General features: G+C 41.8%; 1 protein-coding gene across 1 annotated transcript in view; it reads left to right on the top strand.

Moving 5' to 3' along the window:
* Akr1d1 (aldo-keto reductase family 1 member D1) overlaps positions 1–26,402 on the top strand; it is a 39,011-nt gene extending 12,609 nt beyond the window's left edge. Inside the window, exons 4-9 of the mRNA XM_051151721.1 lie at positions 11,790–11,867; positions 16,905–17,027; positions 19,588–19,697; positions 20,589–20,754; positions 23,820–23,902; positions 26,182–26,402. Of these exons, the coding sequence (XP_051007678.1) occupies positions 11,790–11,867; positions 16,905–17,027; positions 19,588–19,697; positions 20,589–20,754; positions 23,820–23,902; positions 26,182–26,224 (603 nt within the window). The 3' untranslated portion in view covers positions 26,225–26,402. The remainder of the gene's footprint in view (positions 1–11,789; positions 11,868–16,904; positions 17,028–19,587; positions 19,698–20,588; positions 20,755–23,819; positions 23,903–26,181) is intronic.
* The last annotated feature ends 1,429 nt before the right edge of the window (positions 26,403–27,831 follow it).

The raw sequence follows: 27,831 nt of genomic DNA, 5'->3' as shown, positions 1-27,831 counted from the left end.
AATGATGGAAAGGACATGTCTTTAACTTACTGGAAAAGAGCCTATAGAAATTATTGTGCCACTAAACAAGATACATGTCAATTACTTGTTCCACACTGATGATGATTAATGAATGGCTTCTCGTTGCTGCTGCAATAAATCCAGTGCAGCAGAATTAAAAAGCAAAAGGCAAGTTTATTTAGGAATTAGTTGCTCCTGGGAGAGTTCATGGTCTCACAGTAGGGCGGCCCATGAAGTCTCACAACTGGGCTGAGTTAGGGGCTTTTTGTAGGAGACGAGTGTGGGAGGCAGTGATGTGTTTGATAAGGTATTGAAGGATTGCCTGGGCTTGGGGGGTTCAGTAGATGTGTCTTGTGCCCAGTGGTCACTTTGGAACCCAGAGCTAAGTTTTCTCTTTGTCCAATGTTTTGAGGGACACCGACTCAAGTCTGACTACTTCCTGCTGAGCTGGGATAACAGGAGGAGATGTCGGGACTAGGCACAGAGATGCAGTGATGTAGGAGCATTTGGTGAAGGACCACTCTGGAATCCTCCCAGATGTGCTCCTGTAGGAGGCAACATTCTACAAGAAACAGTGGACACATTATTACCACTGACCCTGTGAACACAGGCTAGCCACGGGAAGAGTGAGGGCTGCCAGGAAGAGTGGACTGGAGATGTGCCCTGGTTGTATTGGTGAAGTTCTTCAGGCAGTTTCCGGAGTGACTCGATATTAGTTTCCACTAGACCAGATTCGTTGATATAGTAACAGCACTCTTTCCCCAAGTCTCATGCTTTCTGGCTCTGCATGGCCACCTGGGCCACCAAAGTCATCTGGTGCTGGAGGGAAGCCAATAACATTGCTGAGGTATCAACGGCCCTTTGGAGATGGCCAGACACCCATTGGATCCCCAACTGCCACGTATCCTACTATGCCTGAGCTTAAGCTGGTTGCTATTATTAAGGCGACCACAGCAATATCTGCCAGTGCCAAAACTGGGACCACCCAGGCTGGGAGGTGTCAGTAGGAGAAGAGAGCTTGGCCATTTCAGTCTTTCCACAAGGCATTAGGTCCGGTACCAACATCCCTGGGACACATAGAGAGGAGAGACGACCAGGGACAAGGTTTCTTTTTATATATAGAGAGAGCCAATGCATCAAAAGAAACCCCTGGGGATGCCCAGGTGGATACCAAAGCTATATTAGTAGTATTGAGAAGGAAGCAAGGTCCCAAGGAGCAGAAAGGGAATTGAGTGTCTGGAGAGCCCCGGAAAAGGCTTGTGTAGTAGTAGTCCTTGGTTGGAGGTCAGCCCTTGGCCTTAGGAGCAGACTAGGTACTGCAAACAGAGGGATTGACTCAGAGCAGCACAAAGAAAGAAGCTGGAGGCTTTAGTAAGGTTAAGTAGGTTTGCTCCCTTCTGGATGAGGCCCAGCCAGGAGAAAGGTTTTTGTTTGTTTGTTTGTTTGTTTGTTTTAGTTTTCACCTGAGATTGGGAAGAGTCTCCCAGGGGTGATTGGTGGGACTTCTCCTGTTGTTGTATGGCCTGGGTGGTTTGCCAGGTTCTGGAGGGCAGAGGGCAGAGGGCAGAGGATATTAATGTAATGTTGTACTTAGGTGGGGAATAACCAGCCAGAGGTTTGGCCTGTCCTTGTCCATACTTGCCAGCAGTCTTTTTTGTGTTTTTTTATTGCACCAACTTAGGATGTTCTTTTTATAAGAACTCCATAGGCAACACCCATATTCTTTGACTGCCCCCCTTGGGTGTGACAGGCCTTGTCCATGTGGTCATAGGTAAAGCAAAGCATAAGGGAGCCATATCCCTCTGTACCTTAAAAACAAAAGAGATACTGGGATGGACATAACATCATGGCATCCCTTAGGAGGCCTGTCTGCTTGGTCCATGATGTCACTGTGGGTCTCACCAGCTCCAGCAGTCCAAGTTTCCTGAACATACAAACATCAGCAGCATGTTGGAGCTGGCACAGTTTCTCCCAGCTGGGCCAGGATCGGGACAATTGTAAACAAAGAGGTAACCTGGCAAGGGTGTCATCATGCCTAGTGCCTGCAGTGACAGAGAAATAACGTGACCTAGAAAAAGAAAGATATAAAGAAAGGGAATGTAGTCAGGTTTTACCGTTCAGACCTGTTTTTTGAGGATCCTTGCAGAACCTGAGAGTGGTAGGTGCCAGCTGCTGGCCAGACCATCCATCTTGGGCCGGAGCCTTTTGAGCCTGGATAGATGGTGCCAACACTGATATCCTAGGAGTTTGGCAGCTAGGCGGGTGGTGAGAGTCACAGCGTAGGGTCCCATCCACCAGGGCTCTAAAGACTTAGAAGATAATTATTTGAGAAGTACCCGATCCCCTTGGTAAAGGGAAGCAGTTGGCATCGGTTGAGTCCACTGACATGGGGGTGGGGAGATAGTTGTCAGTGTGCCGGCAGAGAAGGGGAGCATAGGGGAGAAAGATAGGGTAAGTGCTGGCCAGTGGGGGAGTTGGGGCCAGGAGATGGTGATTGAGGAGAAGCAGCCTTCCTTACAAGAGCTCAACAGGGCTGAGGCCTGTAGGAGAACATGGGGTAGCTCAGAGGCAAGTGGAAGCAATGCAGCAAAGGGAAGACCAATGTAAGCTAAGCTCAGGTGAAAGTCTGGTGAGTTGCTCTTTGATGAGGCCGTTGGCTCTCTCTACCTTTCCCGATGACTGTGGACAGTACAGAACATGAAGTTTCCAGGAAATGGTCAAGGTTTCAGAGATGAGCTCCATGACCTTGGACGTGAAGGCTGAACCGTTGTCTGTTTGAATGGTCCTTGGCACGCCAAACTGAGACATGATATGTTTAAGGACACCTGGGCTGCCATGTCTGCTGTTTCCCTGGAGGTGGGGAACAGTTCGATGCGCCCTGTGGAAGTTTCAACAAGGGTTAGGAAATAATGGAGTTCTTTGTGGGTAGGCATGTGTGTGGAGTCAATTTGCCAGTCTTTGCTAAGTTGGTGTCCTTGGAGCTGGTGTGTCTGGAGAGCCCCCTGCTGGTTGATCTTGGCACACGTTTAGCTGGAAGCATGGGCCTATAAACTATGGGCTGGGGGGCTTGGTGGGATCAAAAAGGGACTCTAGAAATTGGAATAGGACCTTGGGGCCCATATGTAGGCTCTGGTGGATGTCAGAGATGATGGAAAGTGCCTGTCTGAGAGGAAGAATAAGGCGTTGTTTAGGTAAAGCCATCCATCCTTTGCCTGTGTGGCCCCTTTGTCAAGAAATTTGTTCCCCCCCCACACACACAAAGCTTATACTGATGTTTGTAGGAAGATGTCAGGAAAAGGATGTACCCCATGGGTCTGGAGGAGCTTGAAGCCAGACCCTGGGCCACTGAGTCAGCCCTGGCACTGTCCAGAGCCACTGGATCCCTGGAGGTTTGGTACCCCTAGCAGTGAGTTCTGACCGTCTCTACTGGGAGTTGGAGGGCCTCCAAGAGCTATGAAGGGACCATTGACAACAGGAGTGCCCTTGATGGTGGAGAAATTACTTTGCTTCCACTGATCAGAGTGGGCATGAGCTATAAGAAAGGTGTTTCCTTACCATCAAGGGCACTCTGCATATGCCACCTGGCAGGTTACTGACTTTTCTATAAGGGAATGTCCACCCACAAAAAGGATGAGTTGAGGGTTTGTCAAAGGTTGGTCTAGGAAGCCAAGTAGGAGTGAATGTAGGGCCTCCCCAGCCTCTAGGAAGGGGTAGGAAGGGGTATTGGACGAGGACGGAACAAGAAGAAGGGTTGCCATGTTTAGGCCAAGGTGACCTGGAAGTTTTCCAGGGATAACAGAGAGGTGGTGTGTGGAGGATACAGTAATAGGCTAGAGTAAGGTGATCTTGAGGGTCTCTGGGGTAAGTTAGGCCCCAACTAGGTCTCGCAGACATGGCTGCTATCTGCACACAGTGGAGTCCAACTCTTTAGACAGAAAATCAATGGCTTGATGGGAGGGCCCAATGAGTTGGGCCAGGGCACTTTTTGCTAACCCCAGTCTCTCACTGGTGAAGATGTGGTAGGGCTGAGTAGAGTCTGGAAGGGCCAAGGCTGAAGCTGTTTAAAAAAAAAAAAAGCTTTCCAGAGTAGAAATATATATATTGTGTGTGAAGAATAATCCTAAATTTGAATTCTATACCAATGTAAAATTTATACTCTATTGTGCGGTATTGTACCCGTACAACTCAATGATAATACAAGTTTTACTTCCAATATTTTGAAAGTGCTATTGCAGGATGTTTAGGATAAATAAGCTATACAACTTAATTATTAGTTGACCAAATCATGGTCATGACAATTACTAGTCTATTTTATCACAAGAATATACATCCCAGGTTTAACAGATAGATACGTACAGAATATGGCATTTAAGGATTTTTTATTATTTTAAAGATTCATTGACAATGAGACAGGTTAACTCCTGGCAATACCAAGCCTACTTTAAACAAGATGATGAGCATCAAAGAACTTTCTTATGGAGATGGCTTCAAATGTGGCAAACAAGTCCCTGGGCAAAATGTCTTTGTTTCTGACACAGACAGAATTCTGCCTGAAAGTGGGCAAGCTTGGATGCAGATAGAATCGATGGCCAAACTCTGCCAAGACAGGTTAAGCAAGTCCTCAATAGTTCCTGCCTCAAAAATATGTCTGTCAGATATACTGGTCTAGAAGGCTGAAGATGATGCTCCAAGGTTGTAGTTTTGTGTGACTGTTTAGGCAGCAAACTGTCTCTATCATCTTCTCATTTGGGACATTGTTAACCTGCACTTTGGTTTACTCAGGCAGTTTTTTATTCCTTCTCAGGTCTCTGATGGGGTTGAAGACCAAATAGTTTAGTTTTACAATTAAGCTTAGTTGTTTAGGGTTTAAGATGTTTTTAGGTCTTAATAGATGTTTTAAGTTGATAGAGATGAGATATGATAGATATTGATTTACATTCAGAATTTTAGATGCACCAAGATAGGAAAGATGTTTTCTTCAAGGCTGCCAAATACAAATAGCCAAAACACTTTGAATGTCACATTTATATAATTCCTGATTGTTTTTGTGGTTCTTCTTGCTATAGGTAGTTCATTGTATATGTGTGTAATAATATAAATGCATATGTAAAATTTTTTTAAAGTTTCCCAGTATAGGGAAAAATGGTGAACTATATCTAGGTGAGTGAGAGGCCCATGGGGGGTGGATTTCTTCTTGCCTGCCTGGTATAGCAGCTTAGCAGTGACAGCAAAGCTGGGGATCCAATATCTAAAGAACCCCACCAGGCTCCAAAATGAAAGAATTTTATTTCACATAGTTGGGGCTGTAGATCCCTCAGGGTCTGCACCCAGTCAGAGAGGAGGGTCTTCTTACTTGGGCTAAGCTGGACCCCTGCTATACAACTGTGGGAGAGCATAGCTGTGCTTTGGAAGGAGTATCCTAAGGAACCAAGAGAGTTCAAGAGTTGAGAAGTGGCCTTTTGGGCTAGGGAAAGGGAGGGAACTGCAAAGTAAGAGGTCATCCACACACTGGAGTAGGATACTGGAGCTGAGGTCAAGGGAGGATAAATCCCAGGCCAAGGCCTGGCCAAAGAAGTGGGGGGTATCTTGAAAGCCTTGAGGGAGTATAGTCCAAGTGAGCTGCCTCAAAGACTATGTGTCAGGGTCCTCCCAAGTGAAAGCAAAGAGGAAATATGAGTCATGGTGTAAAGGAACTGTGAAGAAAGCATGTCCACTAGGAAAGTGGTGGACTTATCCACTGCCTAGAGTCCCCTTTACCCTAGGCTTGCATAGGGAAATGGCCTCCTCCAAACTGAGAAGCTCAAAGGCCTGAGGAGTTTGAGATGCCTCCAGTGGTGAGGTTGGGTCTTGATGGTGTCAAACTCCCATTGGGGGACTCTGGTTTCCTGCCTTTGTTGGTGGGTGGGGATTAAGACAGACACTGGACCAGTGGCCTTCCTGGCCATATGGAAAGTAGGCTCTCAGTGGAACTGACTTTGCCCCAGAGAGATGTTGTTGGCCTTAAGGACGCCACCAGGGCTTGGGCATGGTGGATAAGTTTCTGTTGCACCTGAGCCTGTTGGGACAACTATGATACTTTGTCTTGGGTGTCAAGACCTTGAAAACCATCTTAACAAAGTCCTGAAAGGTGTTTGAGGACCATCCTCAACCTTTTTGAGCTTTGTTTTGTTTTATTGAATGTCTGAAGCCAATAAGGGGGGGAGGGAGAGAAAGAAAAAAAAAAGAGAGGCAAGTACTGCCGTGGCACCTGCTGGAGAGGTCGAGGAAGGAGAGTTTATTGAGTCACGGCCTCTTGTAATCTGTTAAGAAAAACTGACAGATGTCCATTTGTAGGGTAACCTGGTGGAGTCTATCAAAGTAACCACCTTGTTAGAATTTGTTTCCAAGTTGGGTGAGATGGTGCATGCCTGTAATCCCAGTGCTTGGGGAGGCAGAGGCAGGCAGATCTCTGTGAGTTCAAAGCCAGCTTCATGTATAAAGTGAGTCCAGGATAGCCAAGACTACAGAGAGAAACCCTGTTTCGGCAAAAAAGAAAGAAAGGAAGAAAGAAAGAAAGAAAGAAAGAAAGAAAGAAAGAAAGAAAGAAGAGAGAAAAAGAAAAAATGTCTCCATGCCTCCCAGGAGGCAGGGAATCACAATGTCCCTCCTGTGGTGGTCCTCCTGTCCCCGCTGGTAGCCTCAGTCAGGGTCCTGGAACAGAAATACATCATGACACCCTGGAGTCTCAGGATCTGCCAGGTGGATCCCACCCACACACTGCCTGACCACCTCCTAAACGTCCTCGCATGTCATGCGGAAGAGTAGAGGACTACATGACACAGAAATGGTGACAGGTTAAACCATAGATTTGAGATAAGTGCCAGAACTCTCTCATGTAGACAGAGGGATTAGTGGAGAAAGAATCCAACCATTCTTTGATGTTAGCAAGATCTTGGAAAGAGAAAGGACACCTTCAACTCTAGGCACCTCCCATAGCGGGTGGAGGTGAGTGGGTTTCTGTTGGGACCATGTGTGGGCAGCCACAGGGAGGCCCCTGGAGGGACAGGCCACTTTGTCATTGGAGACCAAGAAGACAGAAGTCCAGAGGGAGGAGTCTTGAGTGCCCAGGGGAAGGAGGGTGGACACAGTAGGAATTAGGTTATTTGGAAGTTTCTACCTATTACATTTTAACAAGCCTAAACATCTGTTACACTAGACTGTCTACAAAATGTAGTAAAAACTAAAGCTGTCTAGCAAGCTCTTCTTCTATGAAACTGTTATGCTTTGATAGCGCTCACATTTTTGTTTCATTTGCAATATCAGCTGGATATAAACTATCATGATGGCATGGGAAAACTCAGTTGTTTTCTCTTTCAGGATTCTCTGCAATTGTTTCTCAGGTAGTTTTGGATGTCCTGTTACTTAACAGGAGAGTCCTGAGCTCAAAATTAAAATTTCCCTGAAATTTAAAGATCTCAATTTTTTTTTTTTTTTTGGTCTTAAATTTAAGCCTTTAAAAGCTATTGACCACTGTTAAATAAATAGATTTCGGTTGTTCTTTAGTTTTATGCTTGCCTTTAGTCTGACAAATGGTCAGACTCTGGCAAGAAAAAGAGTTTAAAGGAGGCTCACAGGAACCCACCCTCTATTACAGGCATTATTTTACACAGTATAAAGAAATTATTTTATAGCATTCTAAGCTTCTAATGCATATGTAATGGTGAGTGGACATCAGCTTGACATCTGCTGCTGTCTGTGACTGGGGCACACTCTGTCATCATGTATGTGGAAATCTATGCTCAAAACGCACTACAGATATGTACTATGTCTTTCCCTGACTCATGCCTCCATTGTGTCATATCTAAAACTTGACTTTGTCAAACAGGTCTTTGCACACGTCCTTTCTGAGACTCCCATTGCAACTGAAGCCGATAGCTGCCCTTCCTGATGTGTGTGTCAAATAATAAAATCGAGAGTCTCATCAGGGAATAGGGTCCCAACATCATGGCAAGATTATGCTTTTGTCATTCCAGAAAATAAATAAGACCCTATGACTTCCGCATTGATGGGTCTCTGGGATGTGGCCCCGGAGACAAGTGAAGTACCTGAAAGTGAAGGACAAGCTCGTCAAGAGGAGATGTGTGGTGACGTGAAGGAAAATGGCTCCCATAGTGCCATAGGGAGGGGTACTCTTAGGCATCCCATAAGGCCATAGGGAGGGGCACTCTTAGGTATCATGGCCTCTTTAGATGATGTGTGTGGCTCCCATAGTGCCATAGCGAGGGGCACTCTTAGGTGTCGTGGCCTTGTTAGATGATGTGTGTTACCGGCTGTGGGCTTTGAGGTTTCAGATGCTTAGGCCCAATGTCACTATTTCTTCCTCAAATGTAAGCCAGCCTCAATTAAATGTTTTCCTTTATAAGGGTTGCTGTGGTCATGGGGTCTCTTCACAGCAATAGAAACCCTAACAAGATGGAATAGTAAGCCTACCAATAACTTGAGAGAGAGAGAGAGAGAAAGAGAGAGAGAGAGAGAGAGAGAGAGAGAGAGAGAGAGAGAGAGAGAGAGAGAGAGAGACTTTAACTCATTAACTGAGATGTTGGGGGAAACAACAAGGATACTGATAAAGGACGCTATTATGTTTACTGACTGTATTGCACAGCCACTCTCAGCTTGTCAATACAAAATTTAAGTGTTTTTTTTTGGTCAGGGTCTTAAAAAACACACCTCTAAGAGCAGACAGTATGATGTTGTTTGCCATGCTAAAGATTGTTATTGTATTCTTTTATTGCCAGTCCCAGGAATGGTTACAGATATACACCGAGAAGTCTCAAAGATGGCCTATGTGATTAGTAAAACCATTAACATTACAGCAAAAAATATTAGCAGAAATTCATTGAGGACCACAATTTTACAAAATTTAGCCACCATAGATTATTTCTTGCTCAATCATAATCTTGGTTGTCAGAAATTCCCTGGCACGTGTTGCTTTCATGTATCAAACTTTTCTAATACTATTGGTGGTCAAATTAATGATTTGTATAAAGAGGCAAAGTCACTCAAGTCACCTTGAAATGGCCATCATGCTAACATGGCTCTGCCCTTTCCTCGGTCCTCTCTCAGCTATTCCTATCACTTCTCTTATGCATGCCTGTATAATTAGACTAGCCATAGAGACAGTGAATTCAATCATGTCTTCTACTATGGACATTGTTTTTTTCTTTCTTTAAAAAGTTAGAAGTGGTCCCTGTGCATACAGATAAATACCAGAGAAGCCAGGAAAGTTAATCCCTCAGGCTCATCTCTTCAAAGGAAGGAGATGTTTGCCTGTCTTCCTCTTGGAATGCTGGGAAAGGATGTAGTTTGCAACCTGGTGACCGTTTGCTATCTGTAGAGCCAGGCTTCACCCGTACTCCCTAGAACTTACGTTTTGTTTGTCTCAAACCCCTCCCCTGAAGTCTTGAGCATTGCTTCTGAGTTGGTGGGGCCCACCTTTATGGAAAAGGCCATGTTGACTTTGTAAAGAGTCTCAATGTAAATACGTCTTACATTTGTTGTAACTTAGAACTGAGTTCATTGTCATCAGAAAACTTTTTTCAATGTTAATGCCCAGCTGCTGCTCTGGAGAGGTCCAAGGTAGGGTCTCTGGTGATGGATGTGGATGCCCTTCCAGTTTGCTTAATCTCTTGGGTGGCCAGAGCTGATGGCTCAGGCAACCGATCAGGATTGAAAGAGAAAGGAGGGAAGGGGAAAAAGAGGCTAAGGTTTCCTCTCTAGTGACTGGCTATACTGCAGCCATGAGGAGAACTTAAACTGACCACAAGTTTCCTATGGCTGAGGCTGTAAAAGCGGCTTCTGGCTAGAAACTGCACTGGGGTTGTAAAAGGAGGCTCTTTGATCTGTAGATAGGCCTCTTTGCGGAGATCTCCAATAAGTTGGTGTAAACTTAGGCTTATTAGCTGTAGAAGGCTGATGGCCCTGAGTCTGCTAACTTATTTGTGAATCTACAGAGAAATAAGAAGTAAGAGAAAGATAGAAAATAAACCACTCACACACATACATTCAAGAGAGAAGGTGATGAAATTAGACATCTCAACTTCAATTGAAGTCAGTTTTCCCAATCTCAACACATGTATTCAAGAGAAAAGGTTCAAGAGAAGAGACAGATGAAATCAGGCTTCCCAATTTTCAGCACCGTTTATTGTAGATGGCCACACTTATACTTCTGAGGAAAGGGAATTACCTCATAGTCAAAAAAGTACAATTAATCACAAAAACAGATGAATTCTAAAATATAACAGGTTACATGTTTTAAATCTAAACATTTCTTATCTATATATCCATTACATAAGTTCATAGTGAGTTCAGAATGACAAAGGTTGACAGGGTCTAAGGTTAGTAGGGTCTGAAACTCACAAGAGTATATGCCTTATCAATTAGGATGGACCTAACTATACATTATCTGGCTATCTCTTGGTTCATTATAACCTCAGGACAATAATGTTATCTGTATTTCATTCTAAGAAACAGAGTAAATTCAGAAATATCTAGGGAGCTTCATTCCACTTAGGTTCATGGAAAGTTTAAACAAACTTGCCTATATTGATGGTGAAATACCAGGATTTGTGGTGCCATCTGGAGTGGGGCCTTATCTGAAGCCACAAATCTGCTACAAGGCTATCCTTAGTGAGGCATCTGGAGGTCCACAAAGGTATTTATTGCAACCATAAACTAACTTTAACTTTTAAAACTATTTGAATCAAGTCAGGAATTCCATAATCAGGGATTAATTCATCTAAATAACAAACAATACATCTTCAACAAGATCCTGAAGGAAGTTTGCACAATCAGAGCTGGTCAATAACCAGAAAGTAACAGTTTGCACCAATGCCAGATATATTTACTTTTGGTTTTTCAAGACAGGGTTTCTCTGTGTAATCTTGGCTATCCTGGACTTGCTTTGTAGACTGAGCTGGCCATGAATGTAGTCCTGGCTATCCTGGATTCACTTTGTAGACCAAGCTGGCCTTAGACTGACAGTAATCTACCTGCCTCTGCCTCCCTGGGTGCTGGGATTAAAGGCATGTGCCACCATGCCTGGCTCTAGTGCCAGATTTTAGAGAGATGCAGCAAAGCATAATTGACAGGGTAGTAAGAGGCTGGAAGCAATTCTGGGGTACATCACGATATAGACCTTGCAAATACTGGATCACCTCCAGAGATCTCTCATGTCTACTGAACTTCCTCAAATCAATGGCTCCTGACAGCATGTCAGAGGCTGGAAGCAGTTTGGGGGAGCGTTGTGGTATAAGACCTTGCAAACACCAGATCACCTCCTAGACAGCCCACATGCCTAGTGAGCTCCCTTAAAAGAATGACTCTTTGCATTCCAAAGTTGTGGTGTGCTTAAGTACAGCTAAAATAAACCAAGTGATGTCAGACTCCAAGAAGTTTGGCCCAGCACTGTCTAAGTTGGGCCGAGTCGAGTGTCATTTTTACCTCACCTGGACCATTTTCCTGCCAGCTCTGACACTTGCAGGGACTCCCACAATGATAAATATCATGTTCTGTGATTGTATAATTACATATCATATATTATTAATAATATCATAATGTATAAATGGTATATAATTTTATGTACATGAACATGTTTTATATGATATCACAACACTATGTGTACCTATAATATTTATTGGAAAAGTATATAAATTGGTAAACTTGAATTGCAAGGCCATGGTATTTACTATGTTGACAACTTAAATTCTCTATTTTTAATTCTTAGGTATAAATAAATGTTTTGTGTTTTACAGCCTGGAAAGGAAGTTTATCCTAGAGATGAAAATGGCAAATGGTTATACCATAAATCAAATCTGTGTGCCACTTGGGAGGTGAGTTTCACATGGGCATCTATTGTAAAGGGTGGATAGCTACTGAGAAAGGCCTGCATTTTAACCTATGGCCCCTATGATTCCTGCGCAAGCCCTGACAGCTGACCCTTTACATTCAATAACAAGTTACAGAATTTCTATCCACATGTACAGGCATATGAAGTCTCCCCCTGTAGGTATCTAATAAGTCCTAATTTTAGTCTTGAAATTGTGTGTGTGTGTGTGTGTGTGTGTGTGTGTGTGTTATATGTGTGCTTGCACATTTATACCATGGAGGTCAAGGCATACCTTGTGGGACCATGTGGGTCCTGGAGATTGGATTCAGGTCATCAGACTCGGCAGCAAGCACATTTATCCACTGTGCCGTGTCAGCCAGCCTTGGTAGTGAAGAATTCTTAATTTTTCCTTATTGAAGATAGCAGTTCCCAAGAATGTAAAAAGAAATACAGAGAACATGTTCTACTAAAATACTACTTTAAAACATAAATGAGATAATTCACTAGCTTAAAATTGAGTTTTAAAAATTAATGTGATGTCTAAAAGAAAATGAATTCACAATAGCTCATGAAAGCTAAAAATGATTCCACTTCCATTTCTGGACTATCTAACTGGCTCTTTCCCTGGAAGTACAAGAGTGGAAAGGTCAGGAATATGAGAACACTGCTGTGCATGTGTGCAGGGTGGGGATGTTCCGTGCTGGTCTGCGGTGGGTAGCGCAGAAGGTTTATTCTGACACAGTTTACCTCTCCCTGTGCTCACCTCCACCTGCCAAGGAAACAAGGATGAGTGTGAAGCTCTAGTTCCTCCTGAGGGTAACAGCTGAGAGTCTGAGGCACAGAAGTGTCTAGAACGGTTAGAAGAGGGTTTTCTGATACCCAGGGCCTGTATCCAAGAGGTCATGCACTTGCTTTATCGTTGTGATGAACTTGGGGCCTGATGCTCCCTTCTGCCCCAGCCTGCGGGGTTCGACTAAAACTCGGGATGAAGTTCACCTGTTGAAAATGCAAGACACAAAGAAGGAGAGCAAGTCTGATTGATCAAGCTCTCAAAGTTTATTAGTCAGGCAGCAGCTTTTATAAGTCAGAAGGCAGGGAAGCATATTGCTATAGTGACCAAACTGCAGGCCTTTCTCAAAACATAAGGAATTCCAGGCAGGGTCATAATGTCCTGCCACACAGGGCATCTTGCTCTGACTTCATCTAGCTTTAGTCTAACTGCTGACTCACAACAGGGCCAGCTAGTTTCTGGTGAAAGGCAAGCTTGGGGAAAGACAGAGACTTAAAGGTGCAGACTTGGACAAGATGGCTGAACATTGGCCATATGGCCTGTCATCCCTAACACCCTTCTAAAGGACCTGCTTGGAAAAGAAAAGGAGCTAGCCATTTGCTTCAGAAGAAGCATATCTCAATTATATATCCCAGCGTAAACAGAACAGAGGACCAAGAAACTTTGTAATAAAAGACATTAAAAAGCAATAATCAGCTACACAAATAAAAAGCAACAGCAATGAAAAACAAAAGCACTTAGGCAAACAAGCAAAAACACTAACAAGGAAACACTTAAAAACACATGGGAATTCATATTAGAAATAGCCCAGAATTAGAAAGGATATAGTATTTAAGAATCAGAATGAGGACATGTCCTAGCATGAAGAAGAGAGAAAACAAAACAGAAGCCACTTCAACATGAAAGGAAAAGCTAAGCAATAGAAAGAGTAAAATTAGAATCCCAGAGAAGACAGCGCTATTTAGAGACGGAAAGATACTGAGTTGGTCATAGAATACAGAAAAGGAAGAAAGAAACCCACGCCTGCCCGGTGCTGGGAGTAGGGCCCTGGGGCCTGAAGAAAACAACCACACAACCCAAGATACTTCATCAATGCAGAAAAGGTTCCTCCTGCAGAAAGGCGTATCGGTACTAAAGCAAGTAAGCAATCGCATCAGCTTTAGTCCTAACTTGTAGGGTCCCGGGCCTCATCTGATGGACACAGTCAGGCCCAGCTTTACACTCTTATGCGATTGGCTGGCTTAAAAGCCAATGAGCAGTTGAGAAGCATAACCCAGCCTTACACAGAATGTAAACTTGAACATATATGTAGATTCCAGGAAAATTATGACCTGAGAAGAGATTTTTTTTTTTTTTGCTAAATGGTATTATTTTTAGAGTTGTCTTTTAAAACGGGTTTCCCTTGTCTTATTTAACCCTCTAATGGAAAAGACAACACATTTCTTTTAAGTTTTCCGCAATAGTTATAATGAGGTCTCAGAATACTAAAGGAGAAATACTAGGTGAAAAAAAAAAAAAAAAAAAAAAAAAAACCTTAAGCCTTCCAGAATATAGTAAATACAACAGCAAAGAGGAATAAAAGAGAATAATAAAAAGTTAATAATTGAAAAAGAAGGGAGGGAAAGAAGGGAAACAAAAACTTAAACCTTCCAGAATATAGTAAATACAACAGTAAAAGGACAAAGGGAGAATAAATAATTAAAAAAGAAGGCAGGGAAAGAAGGGAACAAATGATGGAAAAGAGAAAATGAATGCCCATTTAGAAGACTTAGTGGTGTCAATAACCGTAGAATATGTGCGTTGTAAGTGTCTCAATGAAAAGGTACAGTTTGCCGAAATGCAGAAAACCAAGTCTCACTATGCGTGCATGTGTGCATGAAACACAATTTTAAGTAAAAGACAGAAGCACTTTGGTTTAAAAAAAAAAAAAGCTATAGAAAAAATATATCAGGTTAGTCTTAATTCAGAGAAACCTGGGGGTGCTGTTAAAGCTCCTAGAAAGATGTTTGGGCAGGAAGCCTCCACTCACAACAGAACAGAGAACGTGAGCAGTGCATGTTTATAAGTAAAGATTTCAAAACCATCTTACTACTTAAGATAATAACTACACATAAAACCTGTGGGATTTATGAGATTCATGCATGTTCAACCTCTTGACATAATATGCTCTCACAGGACACTTCACCAAAATGCAGGACAGGCACGGGAGAGGTGGCTCAGAGGTTAAGAGCACTGGTTCCTCTTATTGAGGACCCAGGTCTCGGTTGCAGCCTCCTCAGGGCACCTAACACCTGTCTCCAATTCTAGCAAATCTGATGCCCTCTTCTGGGCTTTGTGGGCACTGCACACGTGATGATGAGATAACTCGCAGGCAAAATACTCATACTCATAAATAAAAATGAGTAAATCTAAAACAAAACAAAACAAACCTTACAACAGAATGCCAGTTTCTTAGTACCCACAGAAAATGTGACCCAATGACCTGCTTTCTCATCCACAAAACATCTCTAAGTCTTTAAATATTTCACTTATGCAAAGTGTGTGGTCTTATTAAGCTGGAATTAAATCTGAAACTAAGAATCAAAAGATATCTGAGAAAGCATCAAATATTTAGGAACAGAGAAACACATATAAATAATTCATAGGACAAAAAGGAAATAAAACCAACTACACGCAATCCATATGCTATCCTCACACAATTAGAAATTGAATCTCTTAAAAAACAGTATTAAATATTTAGCTAGAAGTTTGATAAAATATTCATAAGCTTTCACCACTGAAAACTATAATGCATAACTAAATAAATCAAGGATCTAAATGAATGGAGAAATATACCACATCTCTTAATATTCAATATGTTATGATGTTAATTTTCACCAGACTTGCCTGAAGACTCAATATACAATCCTGGTTAAAACAAAACAAACAAAAAACTCATTGAAATAAAATTTTTTTTTAAAAAACTAATGCTAAAATTTATATGCAAATACAAATATTTGCAATGCTTTCAAAGAACTTTTTTTTTCATTTTTTTCAAAGAACTTTAAAAAAAAAAGAAAGGAAGGAAACATAATGAGGAAACATTGTATACATGTATGAAATTTTCAATTACTTTCCAAGGATTTTTTTCTTGTTTTTATGTGAACATATGCCATGCGTGGAGGCCTATGAAGGCCAGGAGAGCGTTGGAGTTACAAGCAGCTGTGATCTGTGTGACATGGCTCCTGGACAGTGAACTTGGGTCCTCTAGGAGCCATCTTTCCAGACCCATCAGAAAATAAATTTTAAAATATTAATTAACCCCTACCCAGATCTAGCCAATGGACAGGACATTCTCCACAGTTGAGTGGAGAGTGGGGACTGACTTTCATATGAACTTTGGTGCCTCATATTTGACCATGTCTCCTGGATGGGGAGGTCTGGCAGCACTCAGAGGAAGGACAGCAGGCTACCAAGAAGAGACTTGATACCTTATGAGCATATACAGGGGGAGGAGGTCCCCCTCAGTCATAGACATAGAAGAGGAGAGTAGGCAGAAAGCGGGATGGAGGGAGGAATTGGAGGATACAAGGGTTGGGATAACAATTGAGATGTAATGTGAATAAATTAATAAAATATTTTTAAAAAGAAAATATGATAAAAATAAAAATAATTAAAAAAGAAGTTGAAAGAGTTACAATAAATTTAAAAATTATTACATTGTTACAGAGATTATACAACACAGCACCTGAACCAGTGGAACAGTGCAGGGAAACTGAAATAGATCTATAGAATAGGATGCCAAGATTGTAAAAGGAAGGCCAGAGCAAGTCAATGTCGGGGAGATTGTGTTTTCAGTGGTGTGCTGAAACTAGCTCACACCAGTTTGCAAAACTTGACTCTGTGAATCTCTTTCTAGCTCCACGGTCAGGGATGTCACTCTGCTAGCTTGAATACAGCTTAATGATAAAGTGACAGCACAGGACTTGACAAATCCCATAAATTGGGCTGTTTTTGTTTTCCCTGCCCTGGATAGCTGCATGTTAAATAAATATTTATCAGCACTCCACTGAAGGTGTTTATAAATGAATAGTGTAAATGATTCTTACTAGCATGTACATACAATGGAATCTACCAAAACGCATTTTCTGTTCTTTTGATTTTTATACTATGTGTCTATTTGGGGGTGGGGGCGGGGTGGGTGTGCACACGCACATGTTCATGCTTGCCTCCTGAGAATGCCTTTGTTGACTGTTGGTGTTTACCCTACAGGCACTGGAAGCTTGCAAAGATGCTGGCTTGGTGAAATCCCTTGGGGTGTCTAATTTTAACCGCAGGCAGCTGGAGCTCATCCTGAACAAGCCAGGACTCAAGTACAAGCCAGTCACCAACCAGGTAGGGCAGAGTGGCTTTCACTGTGTTGGGAGGAGGTACCCAGTAGGGTTTTTAAATGATAACAAGGCTTCTAGGTTTTATAGCAGGAAGTCTTCCTGGTGCTCCACAGAAATCATAGCCTAAGACTCTAGACCAATCTTCTTTCAGTCTTAAGAGAAAGGGCCCAATACAAGGCCAGCCTGGGTTACACAGAAAGTTAGGTGCCAGTCCAAGCTGTATAGTCCAAGGCCTGCCTTGATGCTATAGAGTGAGACCTTGTCTCAAAAAAGGCATGGCAGGCACATCTGGAGAAGGGTAAGTTTGAGGCCAGCCTGGGCTGCAAAGCAGGAGAGTGTCTCAGCCAGACATGGTGGTGCACGCCTTTAATCCCAGCACTCAGAAGGCAGAGGCAGGTAGAGCACTGTGTGTTCAAGGCCAGCCTGGTCTATAAAGAGAGTTCCAGGACAACCAGAGCTATTACACAGAGAAACCCTGTCTCAAAAAGCAAAAAACAAAACAAAACAAGAAAGAGTGGTCTCGAAGAAACAAAACAAGCCATTTTGAAAGTTCAAATCTAGGCAAATGTAAAAAATGTAAAAATGTTAAAAAAAATTTTTTTGAAGAAGAAAAGTAATAAGAAGAAAATGAGATTTGCCAAATCAAGACATAATATAGAACATTTAAAATAATACAAGGCTCAGGAAACTGAGGTAGTAGTGTTCCTTCAGGCCAGGAGTTTGAGACCAGCAAATATCAGTACCCTATCTCAAAAATTAAATGATATATAAAGGGTGGAGTGTGAACCAAGATGAAAATTAATAAAAGAAAACAAATACTTAAAGGCTGGAAAAGGTATACTAAAAAAAAAAGCTACTTTAAAAATTAAACAACACAAACTAGTAGCAAAGGTGCGAATCTTTCAATGGTCTGAGAAAAATGGTTAGCTCTTTAGAAACAACCAGAGCTTTTCCTCACAGCACACTCCAAGGTTAAAAGGCAGAAATCTTTTGTAAATACAAGAGAAGAATTTAGTTTTCTGGAACAATGAATACAAAAGGAAGAGTTATAAAGAAAACTTGGAGGCTAGAGGGATGGCTCAGAGGTTAAGAGCACTGCTTTTCCAAAGGTCATGAGTTCAGTTCCCAGCAACCACATGATGATGGTTATCTATAATGAGATTATAATGATTATATATATATATATATATATATATATATATATATATATATATATATAATATGTGATTATATATATAATTATTATAGTTATCTATAATGAGATCTGGTGCCCTCTTCTGGTGTTCACGTGTACATGCAGGAAGAACACTGTATACATAATAAATAAATAAATAAATCTTAAAAAAAAAAAAAAAGGAAAACAAAAACTTGGATGAACGTAAAAACACTGGAAGGAGAAGTGGGATGTAGCCGAGTGGCAGCATGCTCATCCAGCCTGCCCAAGGCCCCGAGTTAAGTCTCTAGAACTGAGGGTGAAAAAACAGCTGGAAACAAAGAGCAAACAAAAACAGAAGCTGAAATTTTTAAATATTATATCATTTTTTATATTTTCAAATATTAAAAAATCCATATATTTTCGAATTAAAAGAAGAATACAAATGAATCAAAATACTTGATGGGGGAAAAGAAGCCTCTAATACTTAACAGAAAATTAGCAAAGTAAACATGAGAATTCACAGAACACTACTCCCAAGAATATTAAAGTTGGAGAAAATGTTCAGTTCACCGTCAGAGAAGGCTTATTTTAAATGTGATTTTTCTATTAGATGCAAACACATTGGTATCAGACTTGTAGAGAACCCAGGTTTAGTTGCCAGCACCCACACAGCAGCTCAGAACCATTTGTAATTCCAGTTCTAGAGAGTCCAACACTGCCTACTGGCCTCCGCAGGCAGTGCACACATGTGGCTCGCTCACATGCATGCAGGCAAAATGTTCATACACATAAAATAAAAATAACATAAGTCCTTTAAAAAGCTATCACACTTAGCCAGGTGTGGTGCTGCATGCCTTTAATCCCAGCATTCAGGAGGCAGAGACAAGCGGATCACTGTGAGTTCAAGGCCAGCCTGGTCTACAAAGCAAGTCCAGGTCAGCCAAGGCTACACAGAGAAACCCTGTCTCAAAAAAAAACAAAATACAAAACAAAACAACAACAACAAAAACCAAACACTATCACACTTTTATTTAATGTGTTTTACAATGTCCCTCTATGTAAGGGATAGGGTATCAATGAGAGCACCTTGGTTCAGCCTTTCTGGGTAACTATTTATGCTTGTGGTTTTTAAATTTTTCAATTGCTTTTTTAAAATTATTATTAGTGTGTGTGTATGTGACATGTGTGGAGGTCAGAGAACAACTTGCAGAAATTGATTCTATCCTTTCACCATCTGTATACCAGGGGTTGAACTCAGGTCACAAGACTTGGTGGCACGAGCCTTTACCACTGTGCCATCGCAGCAGCCCCCGAATAGCCCTTTGAAAGCTATGTGAAACTGCATTTGATTGTGGACATTACTCTTATTCTCTGCTTTCTAATGCAGCTCTCTAATATAACCACACAGGTGGAATGCCACCCATATTTCACCCAACAAAAACTCTTGAAATTTTGCCAGCACCATGACATTGTTATCGTTGCATATAGCCCCTTAGGGACCTGTCGGAACCCACTGTGGTAAGTAATACTGCATTCTCTTCAAGAATTGTCTCCTGGGAGGATACAAGGGATGGGATAAACATTGAGATGTAACAAGAATAAATTAATTAAAAAAAAATATAATCTAAATAAAATCCAAGCTCCACATGATCTGAAAAAAAAAAAAAAAAAAAAAAAAAAAAAAGAATTGTCTCCTATGTGGATGGGGCGCAAAACCAGCACGAATTAGTTGAGTGGGAGGACTCTGTTTGCCTGTGGGATTTAAAAAAAAAAAAAAATGGCCTTTCAAGTCAAGATCCCCATAAACAAATAAGAACTCATGACACCTTCCTCGGTGAGGGGTTCACTTGTTAATTACATTAAACGTGTGGCATATCCTGTTACTGCCTGACATGTAAGAAATGCTCAGGAGATGTTGAAGCACTATTGGGCAGAGTTTCTGCCACCGTGTTCTGAAAGCTTTTAAGCTGTTGCATTTGGCACACACTGGCAATGGCTCTGAGGGAACCCAGTGAGCTCTAGGAAAATGTCTACCTTGATTGCAAGAGCTGAGCTACTTTCCTCTATTCCAGTCCTTTTGCCTTTCTACTGTAGACCAAGCTCTCTGTAAGACTCTTCCCACCACGCACACACACAAAGAGAGAGGTGTATGTGTGTAAGCACACGTGTGTATGTGTGTATATACATATATATTATTTGCCCTCTGAATCAGCCCCACCCACCTGCCTCTCTATCTGCTATGCTACAAGCAACCCTTTGTTCCATGATTTACATTCAGAGAAATTAACCGTAGGTGACTTGAGTGTCCTGGCAGGGACCAAGTGAATGAGGACACCAGCAGGGTGATTGGTGAACTCTTGCCTCTCATCTCCAGATGACATGTATTTTTCTTTTCTCCACACCCCCAAGGGTGAATATGTCTCCTCCACCCCTGTTAAAGGACAAACTCTTAACCTCACTGGGGAAAAAGTACAACAAGACAGAAGCTCAAATTGTGTTGCGTTTCAACATCCAGCGAGGGGTGGTTGTCATTCCTAAAAGCTTTACTGCCGAAAGGATCAAAGAAAACTTTCAGGTGAGAGAATTACCTTTGGAAATGTGGAGTGATGGCGGTGTCTGCTGTCTTGCTCCTGGAGAGTGTTCTTGGGTGTTGTGATGACCCACTTCTAGCAGCTCCTGACATCCTCCGTCTCAAGGATCTCCCTTCTGCGCTTTTATATTTTGCTAACAATTAGGTTTTCTGTGTACAATAATCAGATGTCCCATAACAACAAAGTATAAAAGCTAGGAAAAAATAACAACTGGCTAGTGAGCAGGGTAAAGACACTGGTTGGCAGAATTTTCATCACTTAAAAAAGAACTCATAGGAGCCAGACATGGTAACCCACACCGTTAGTCCCAGTGCTCCAGAGGCAGACGCAAGGCAAACCTGGACTACACAGAGTGAGTACCAGGACAGCCTGGTCTACATAGAGAAACCCTGACTCAAAAAACAGAACAAAACAAGCAAAAATCTAATTCCCAGAGGCCACAGGGTAGAAAGAAAGAATCAATTCCTGCAAGTTATCCTTTGACTTCCATTTGTGCACCAACATGCATGCGTGCATGTATACATGCATACACACACTAAATACATAAATGTGAGAGAGAAAATAATTGTAATAAAACCTAAAAAGAGTTTTAAATGGTGATAGAAGCTGAAATAGTGGCACACACCTGTGACCCCAACACTCAGGAGGTTGAGGCAGGAAGATTGTGAGGCCGAGGCTAGCCTGAGATACCTAGCAAGTTCCAGACACGCTTGAGCTGCAAAGCAAGACCTTGTCTCAAAAAAAACCACGAATAATAATTATTATTAATGTAATTGTTATATTATAATGTATTGTATAACATAATAATTATATATCATAATATAGAATACATTGTTATATATTAGTATATAACATATTATTAATATATAACAATAAATTATTATTAGGATAAAAAGAATAAGCAAATTTATTCCCTTATTTAAGTTCTTCTCTTATAGATTATACCCTGACAGCAGTTTCCCTCCCCTACCCCCTTCTCCCCACACCTTCTCCCTCCCTCAGATTCAACCCTCCTCCTCTCCTCAGAGAAGAGCAAACCTCCCAGGGACATCTAACAAACATGGTACAACAAGCTACAATACGACCAGGCGCACACCATCACATCAAGGCTGTACAAGGAAGCCCAGTAGGAGGAAAAGGGTCCTGCAAATAGACAAAAGAGTTGGGGACAGCCCCTACTCCCACTGTTAGGATTCCCACAAGAACATCAAGCTACTCAGCCATAATATATGTGCAGAGGACCTGGGTCAGACGCCTACAGCTTTCTGATCTCTGCTCTGATGCTGCGTCCCTGAGTCCCGCACAGCTGATGCTGCGAGGCATGTTCTTCTGATGTGTCCTGACACCTCTGGTTCCTCCAGTCCTTCCTCCCTCCTCCACAGGACTCCCTAGCTCTGCCTAACGTTTGCCTGTGGGGCTCTGCATCTGCTCCTGTCATTGCTGGATAAAGTCCCTCTGGTCTCTTTGATGATGATTCTGCTAGGCTCCGGTCTCAGCACACTCTAAAGGCAGGACAATCTGTAGGTCGAAGGTTTTGTGGCTGGGCTGGTGACCCAATCCCTCCACTTGAGGCCTTGCCTGGTTACAGGAGATGACCGGTTCAAGCTCCCACGTCCCCACTACTAGGAGCCTTTGCTACAGTCACTCTCGTAGATTCCATGGAGTGTCTATTGCACTAGGTTTCTACCTCGCCTCCAAAATGCCCCTAATTCCAGTCGTTTCTTCCAGTATCCCCTCATACGCATCTGATCCATCCTGTCTCCGACTCTACCCACCCCCAGTCCACCTGGGAAATCTGTTCTATTTCCTCTTCCCAGGGAGATCCTCCTGTCCGCGCTTAAGCCCTCCTTGTTACTTAGCCTCTCTGATTTTGTGGAAGGTAGCACGATTGCCTTTTACTTTACAGCTAATATCCACTTATAAGCTGAGTACATACTGTGTGTGTCTTTCTGGGTCTGGATTACCTCACTCAGGATGAACTTTTCCAGTCTCATCCATTTGCCTGCAAATTTTATGATGTCATCGTTTTTTTTGTTTTTGTTTTTGTTTGTTTGTTTGTTTGTTTGTTTTAACAGCGGAACAATACTCCATTGTGTAAATGTATCACATTTTCTTTATCCATTCTTCAGTTGAGAGACATCTAGGTTGTTTCCAGCTTCTGGCTATTACAAATAAAAACTGCAATGAACATAGCTGAATGAATATTCTTGCTGTTTGGTGAAGTATCTTTTGGGGATATACCCAGCAATGATATAGCTGGGTATCGGGGTAGCTCAATTTCCAATTTTCTGAGAAACTGCCATAATGATTTTAAAAAGTGGCTATACAAGTTTGCACTCCCACCAGCAGTGAAGGAGTGTTGTCCTTTCTCCACATCCTCCCCAGCATGAGCTGTCACTTGTGTTTTTTATCTTAGCCATTCTGACAGGTGTGAGATGGGATCTCAATTGGACAAAATGATAGCACGCAGGATGGGAAAAGATCTTCACCAACTCCACATCTGACAGAGGGCTAACACCCAAAATGTATAAAGAACTCAAGAAACTAGACATCAACAAACCAAACAACCCAATTTTAAAAACCAGGTATAGACCTAAACAGAGAATTCACAACAGAAGAATCTCAAATGGCCAAGAAACACTTAAAGATATGTTCAACCTCCTTAGCCACTAGGGAAACACAAATCAAAAGAATAAAACAAATTTAAGGACTAGGAAATAGTTTTTTCAGTGTGTAAGGCAATAGTCTATATTTTAAAAACTAATGTTTTATATGAAAAATAAGAATTCTTCACACGTGGAACATTACACTTTTTTCTAATGCATACTGCTCATTGATTCTGAATGGTCCCAAGTGGAATTGCTTCCAAGACAAAAGTGAGGGCAGAAGGTCAAGCTGTCTCCCCATCCCCCCCTTTGCTACCCCCTACTACCCCCCACCCCCGAAAGGACCCTGGTTCTCTCAGACACTCACAGAGATGCTGGGTCTCTTCCTCACTGTCTCCACTCCTTCTTTATAAATAGTCTCTCCTCTATTCCCATTATTTCAGATCTTTGACTTTTCTCTCACTGAAGAAGAAATGAAGGACATCGAAGCCTTGAACAAGAATGTCCGCTTTGTGCAGTTGCTCATGTAAGTGTCCTGGGATCACTAATCAGGTAGTGCCTGCCACGTGGTGCCAATTAGGCTCCTCAGAACCATCACCTGTGCCTATAGGAACACCAAGATGAGAGATGAGCACTGTGTTCTGAATATTAGACATGCCTGGGTGAACAGATGACACTTAGGGAAACAGAGACACAGAGGCATGGAGGATTAACTGTCCATGCCACACCTGCTACAGCAAAAAAAAAAAACAAACTCTGAAATAACACCATTTGCTTCTAACTAAATATCAAAGAAATATCAAAATTGGAGAAAATTCATTTAAAAAAAATCTGCTTGTGTAGTAGTAAAAAGACTATCAGGTTGTGACCCAAGAACCTAAAGTTTTAGTCAAATACTTTCTTGCCTGTAAGATTTAGAACTTTGGGTCTGGGGAGATAGCCAGTGGTTAAGAGCACTTGCTGCTCTTTCGAAGACCTGAGTTCAGTTTCCAGCACCCATATCAGGCAGCTCACAACCATCAATAACTCCAGCTCCAAGGGGCCCAAACCCTTCCCTTGGCCAGCAAAGACACCTACATCCACTGGGTACACACAAATTCACACCCACACACATACACAAAACCAAAACTAAGTAAATAAACTGAGCGTGATGGTACACACCTAAAATCCCAGTCTTTAGGAGGCAGAAGCAGGTGGGTCTCTGTGAGTTCAAGGTTAGCCTGGTCTACCTAGTGAACTCCAGGCTAGCCAGACCTACTTACTGAAGGTCCTGTTTTCAAAAGCAAATACATAAGTAAAAAAAAAAAAAAAAAAAAAAAGGCTGGAGAGATGGATCAGAGGCTAAGAGCACTGGTTGTTCTTCCAGAAGACCTGGGTTCAATTCTCAGCCCAACATGGTGGCTTATAATCATCTGTGTCCCCAGTTCTCAGGACTCTGACACTCTCTTCAAGCTTTACCAGGTACTAGGCATGTATGTGGTACACGAAGCCAAAACACCTATACACATAAAAATAATAAGATAAATCTTTTAAATAATTTAGAGCTTCAAGCCCCACCTATTAGCTATCTTCTCCATGAGACTTTTTCACACTGTATATATGGATGTCGTCAAGCTCAGCCAAGGCACTGAAGAAGCCTCTGTTCCCTAAACATTGCAGATCTTTGATATTAAAACTAGTGTGACTTATGTGTTTGGTACGCACAGACTTTGTTGCTGTTCATCATTTCCCGTTATTCTTTTTGTTTTCTCAAATCATATTGTCCACAACTTTGTTGGTCCTCTCTTTAAGCAAGGAGTTGCACAGCACCCATTAAAGATAATGCACAGAGTTGGACCGCGATTGATCTCACTACCTTTCATGGGTTAGAAAGTATGTTGGACAGAGTGGTATTGATTTTTTAAAATTACTGTAATAAAGCAGCTCCTTAATGTGAATTTTCCAGGGAGAATACTGCTTGGGCATTAAAACATACCACCCAGCTTCGGATCACATGAGAAAATGGAGGCACACATAATGTCGTGCTGGAAACTAAGCCATAAGTTAATCAATAGTTTTTGAAGATATGTTATTTCTACTGAAAAATATCATTCAATTAAGAGCAAATAATATGGACTGAATCTGCCATTCTATTGATTTTCTTTTACTGTAACATTATTTGATTTACATTTGAAATACTACCAATTTTAACAATACTAGAAGAAAATGACTCATTCTTGCAGAAAACAACTAGAAAATCAACAAAGTGATACAAGGATTAAGTTCCATTAATTTTTTTTAAGCCTGTATCTTTGAAAGGTACTGAACTATAACTCTTCTCTGATGCTGTTTTGTCGACCTCTGACATTGGAGAACCCTGTTTGTTTTATATTTTTGTAGTACTTGCAGAGGGCTAAATCTTGGCTATGATCCATGATAGAAATATACACACTCCAGACTGTTGTAGACATTCTCACCTTTATTAATTAAAAAGTAGGGTCATCATCATCATCATGTTTATTATTATAAACAATACAAAATAGGGTCATCATTATCATTATCACAAACAGTAACACTTTGAATGCAAGCAGAGGCAGGCAAGACTCTTGTCCTGTTTTATTCTGGGTGAAATGATGTAGCTGTAACCAGCCTTTCCATATCTACAACGTGTGTGCCCACATCGTGGAAAGGCGCTGCTTAAGGAGAGATGAGCAAGAAGTACAGGGACACAAAAGGCAAGCGACTACAAATAACACAAGGAGAGAATGACCCAGCTGTGCCACCATTAGAGCAAACTGTCTTCCTCTTGGGGGGTTGTCTTGGCAGGTGGAGCGACCACCCTGAATACCCATTCCATGATGAATACTGAACATGGAAAGTTCTTCCACAGAGAAACATTTTTGAGATATTAATCACTTAAAAATGTGATCACCGTGAGTCATTTTGTTCCACTGTTAATGTTAATCATGCTGTTCTCTGGAAAATATTTTACTTGAAGGAATTAATAAAGCATGATGATTTGTCCCACCACATGATCTCCATTCTGTTTCTAAGGTAGAGGGAAGCATCTTCATCAAAGTACATTGAAAGGGCCAAAGGTTGAGCTTTGGGAAGAGAAGAAAGACAAAGGTACAGAATGAGAAATATGCATCCTGTTGTCAGAGCCCTTTAGGATTCTTCATGAGGGGTCACGTGGACACAGGGCTAGGCTGGATGTCTTCATCAGACCATTTCTAAGAAGTAGATACTTTAAAAAGAGCCTGTCTTTTGCCGGGGACATGTTCCTGAATGAAAAGAGGATATGTTCTGCCCAAACTATTGAAGAAATGGAGGAACAAGAGCTGGAGACAGAAAATAGGGAAGTCAGGAAAGGAGAATAGTCTGACAGGAACCTCTGTAAGTCAATTCTTGTCCCATGTCATCTACTACGATATAAAGTATGTCTCTCCCTGCCCCACCCAAAGTTGACGTTGAGACCTCAACCTCCAGCACCTCAGAACAGGACATTATTTTTATTTATTTTTTTGAAGTATTTTATTTATTTATTTTTAATTTTTTTATTAATTTATTCTTGTTACCTCTCAATGGTTATCCCATCCCTTGTATCCTTGTATCCATCAGACTAAAGAAAGATAACCCCTAATCTAAAATGACTAAAGTCCTGATTTTCTTTTTTTCAAGAATGGACATCCGGACAACACACAGGGAGAAAGTCAGATGGGGATGAAGGTAGCAGCCGGGATGATGCTCCCATTAGTCAGGAGACACCAAACATTGTTACTACACATCTGAAGCTAGACAAGAGATTTTTTTTTCCTTCAGGAGGAGTTGACCCTTGGCCCTATAAACACCTTGCTCTCTGACAACTAGCTTTGAGGATTCCAAAGCAACCAGTTTCCATAGGGTAAGCCAAGCTGCTGCTGATGATGATAGTTTGCTGTGGTTTCCCTACACACTAGCACCCCAGGATCTTTTTTGACCTGCCTACCTTAGCTCTTCTGAGAGATATCCATGATGCAGTGTCATCCATAATGACAGTGCCCTGGGAAAGGCCGCAAGGAGGACATGGAAAAATGGCCCCACATTGTCAGTACTTTTTGGTGTGTACATTTTTGGGCCATAATTATGAAGACAGATAAAGGTTGAATATACTTATATGTGTAAGAACTGAGCCCACCCACACCCTGAATTGTCCATCAACTGTTCATATCAAATCTGATACTAACTCTACATATATTCTGGGGCCCAAGTCCTTGAATATGAATGTTCCCAGAATGCATGGCTCCTGCATACCAAATCTCCAAGTTCGTGAACGTCTTCTGCTCTAGCCTTTTACTCTTGTTCATGAGAAACAGGATGTATCATGAGGTGATAGAGACAAAATAATAGATCCCCATGATTGCTGTACTCAGATCCGAGGCCAAAAAGAAAAAAAGAAAAAAACCCACCAGGACTCGATACAGATGCAACACACAT

Source organism: Acomys russatus, chromosome 10 (assembly GCF_903995435.1).
Source record: "Acomys russatus chromosome 10, mAcoRus1.1, whole genome shotgun sequence".
NCBI lineage: Eukaryota > Metazoa > Chordata > Mammalia > Rodentia > Muridae > Acomys > Acomys russatus.
Note: the sequence above shows the minus strand (reverse complement) of the source record. Positions and strands in the feature narration are given on the sequence as shown.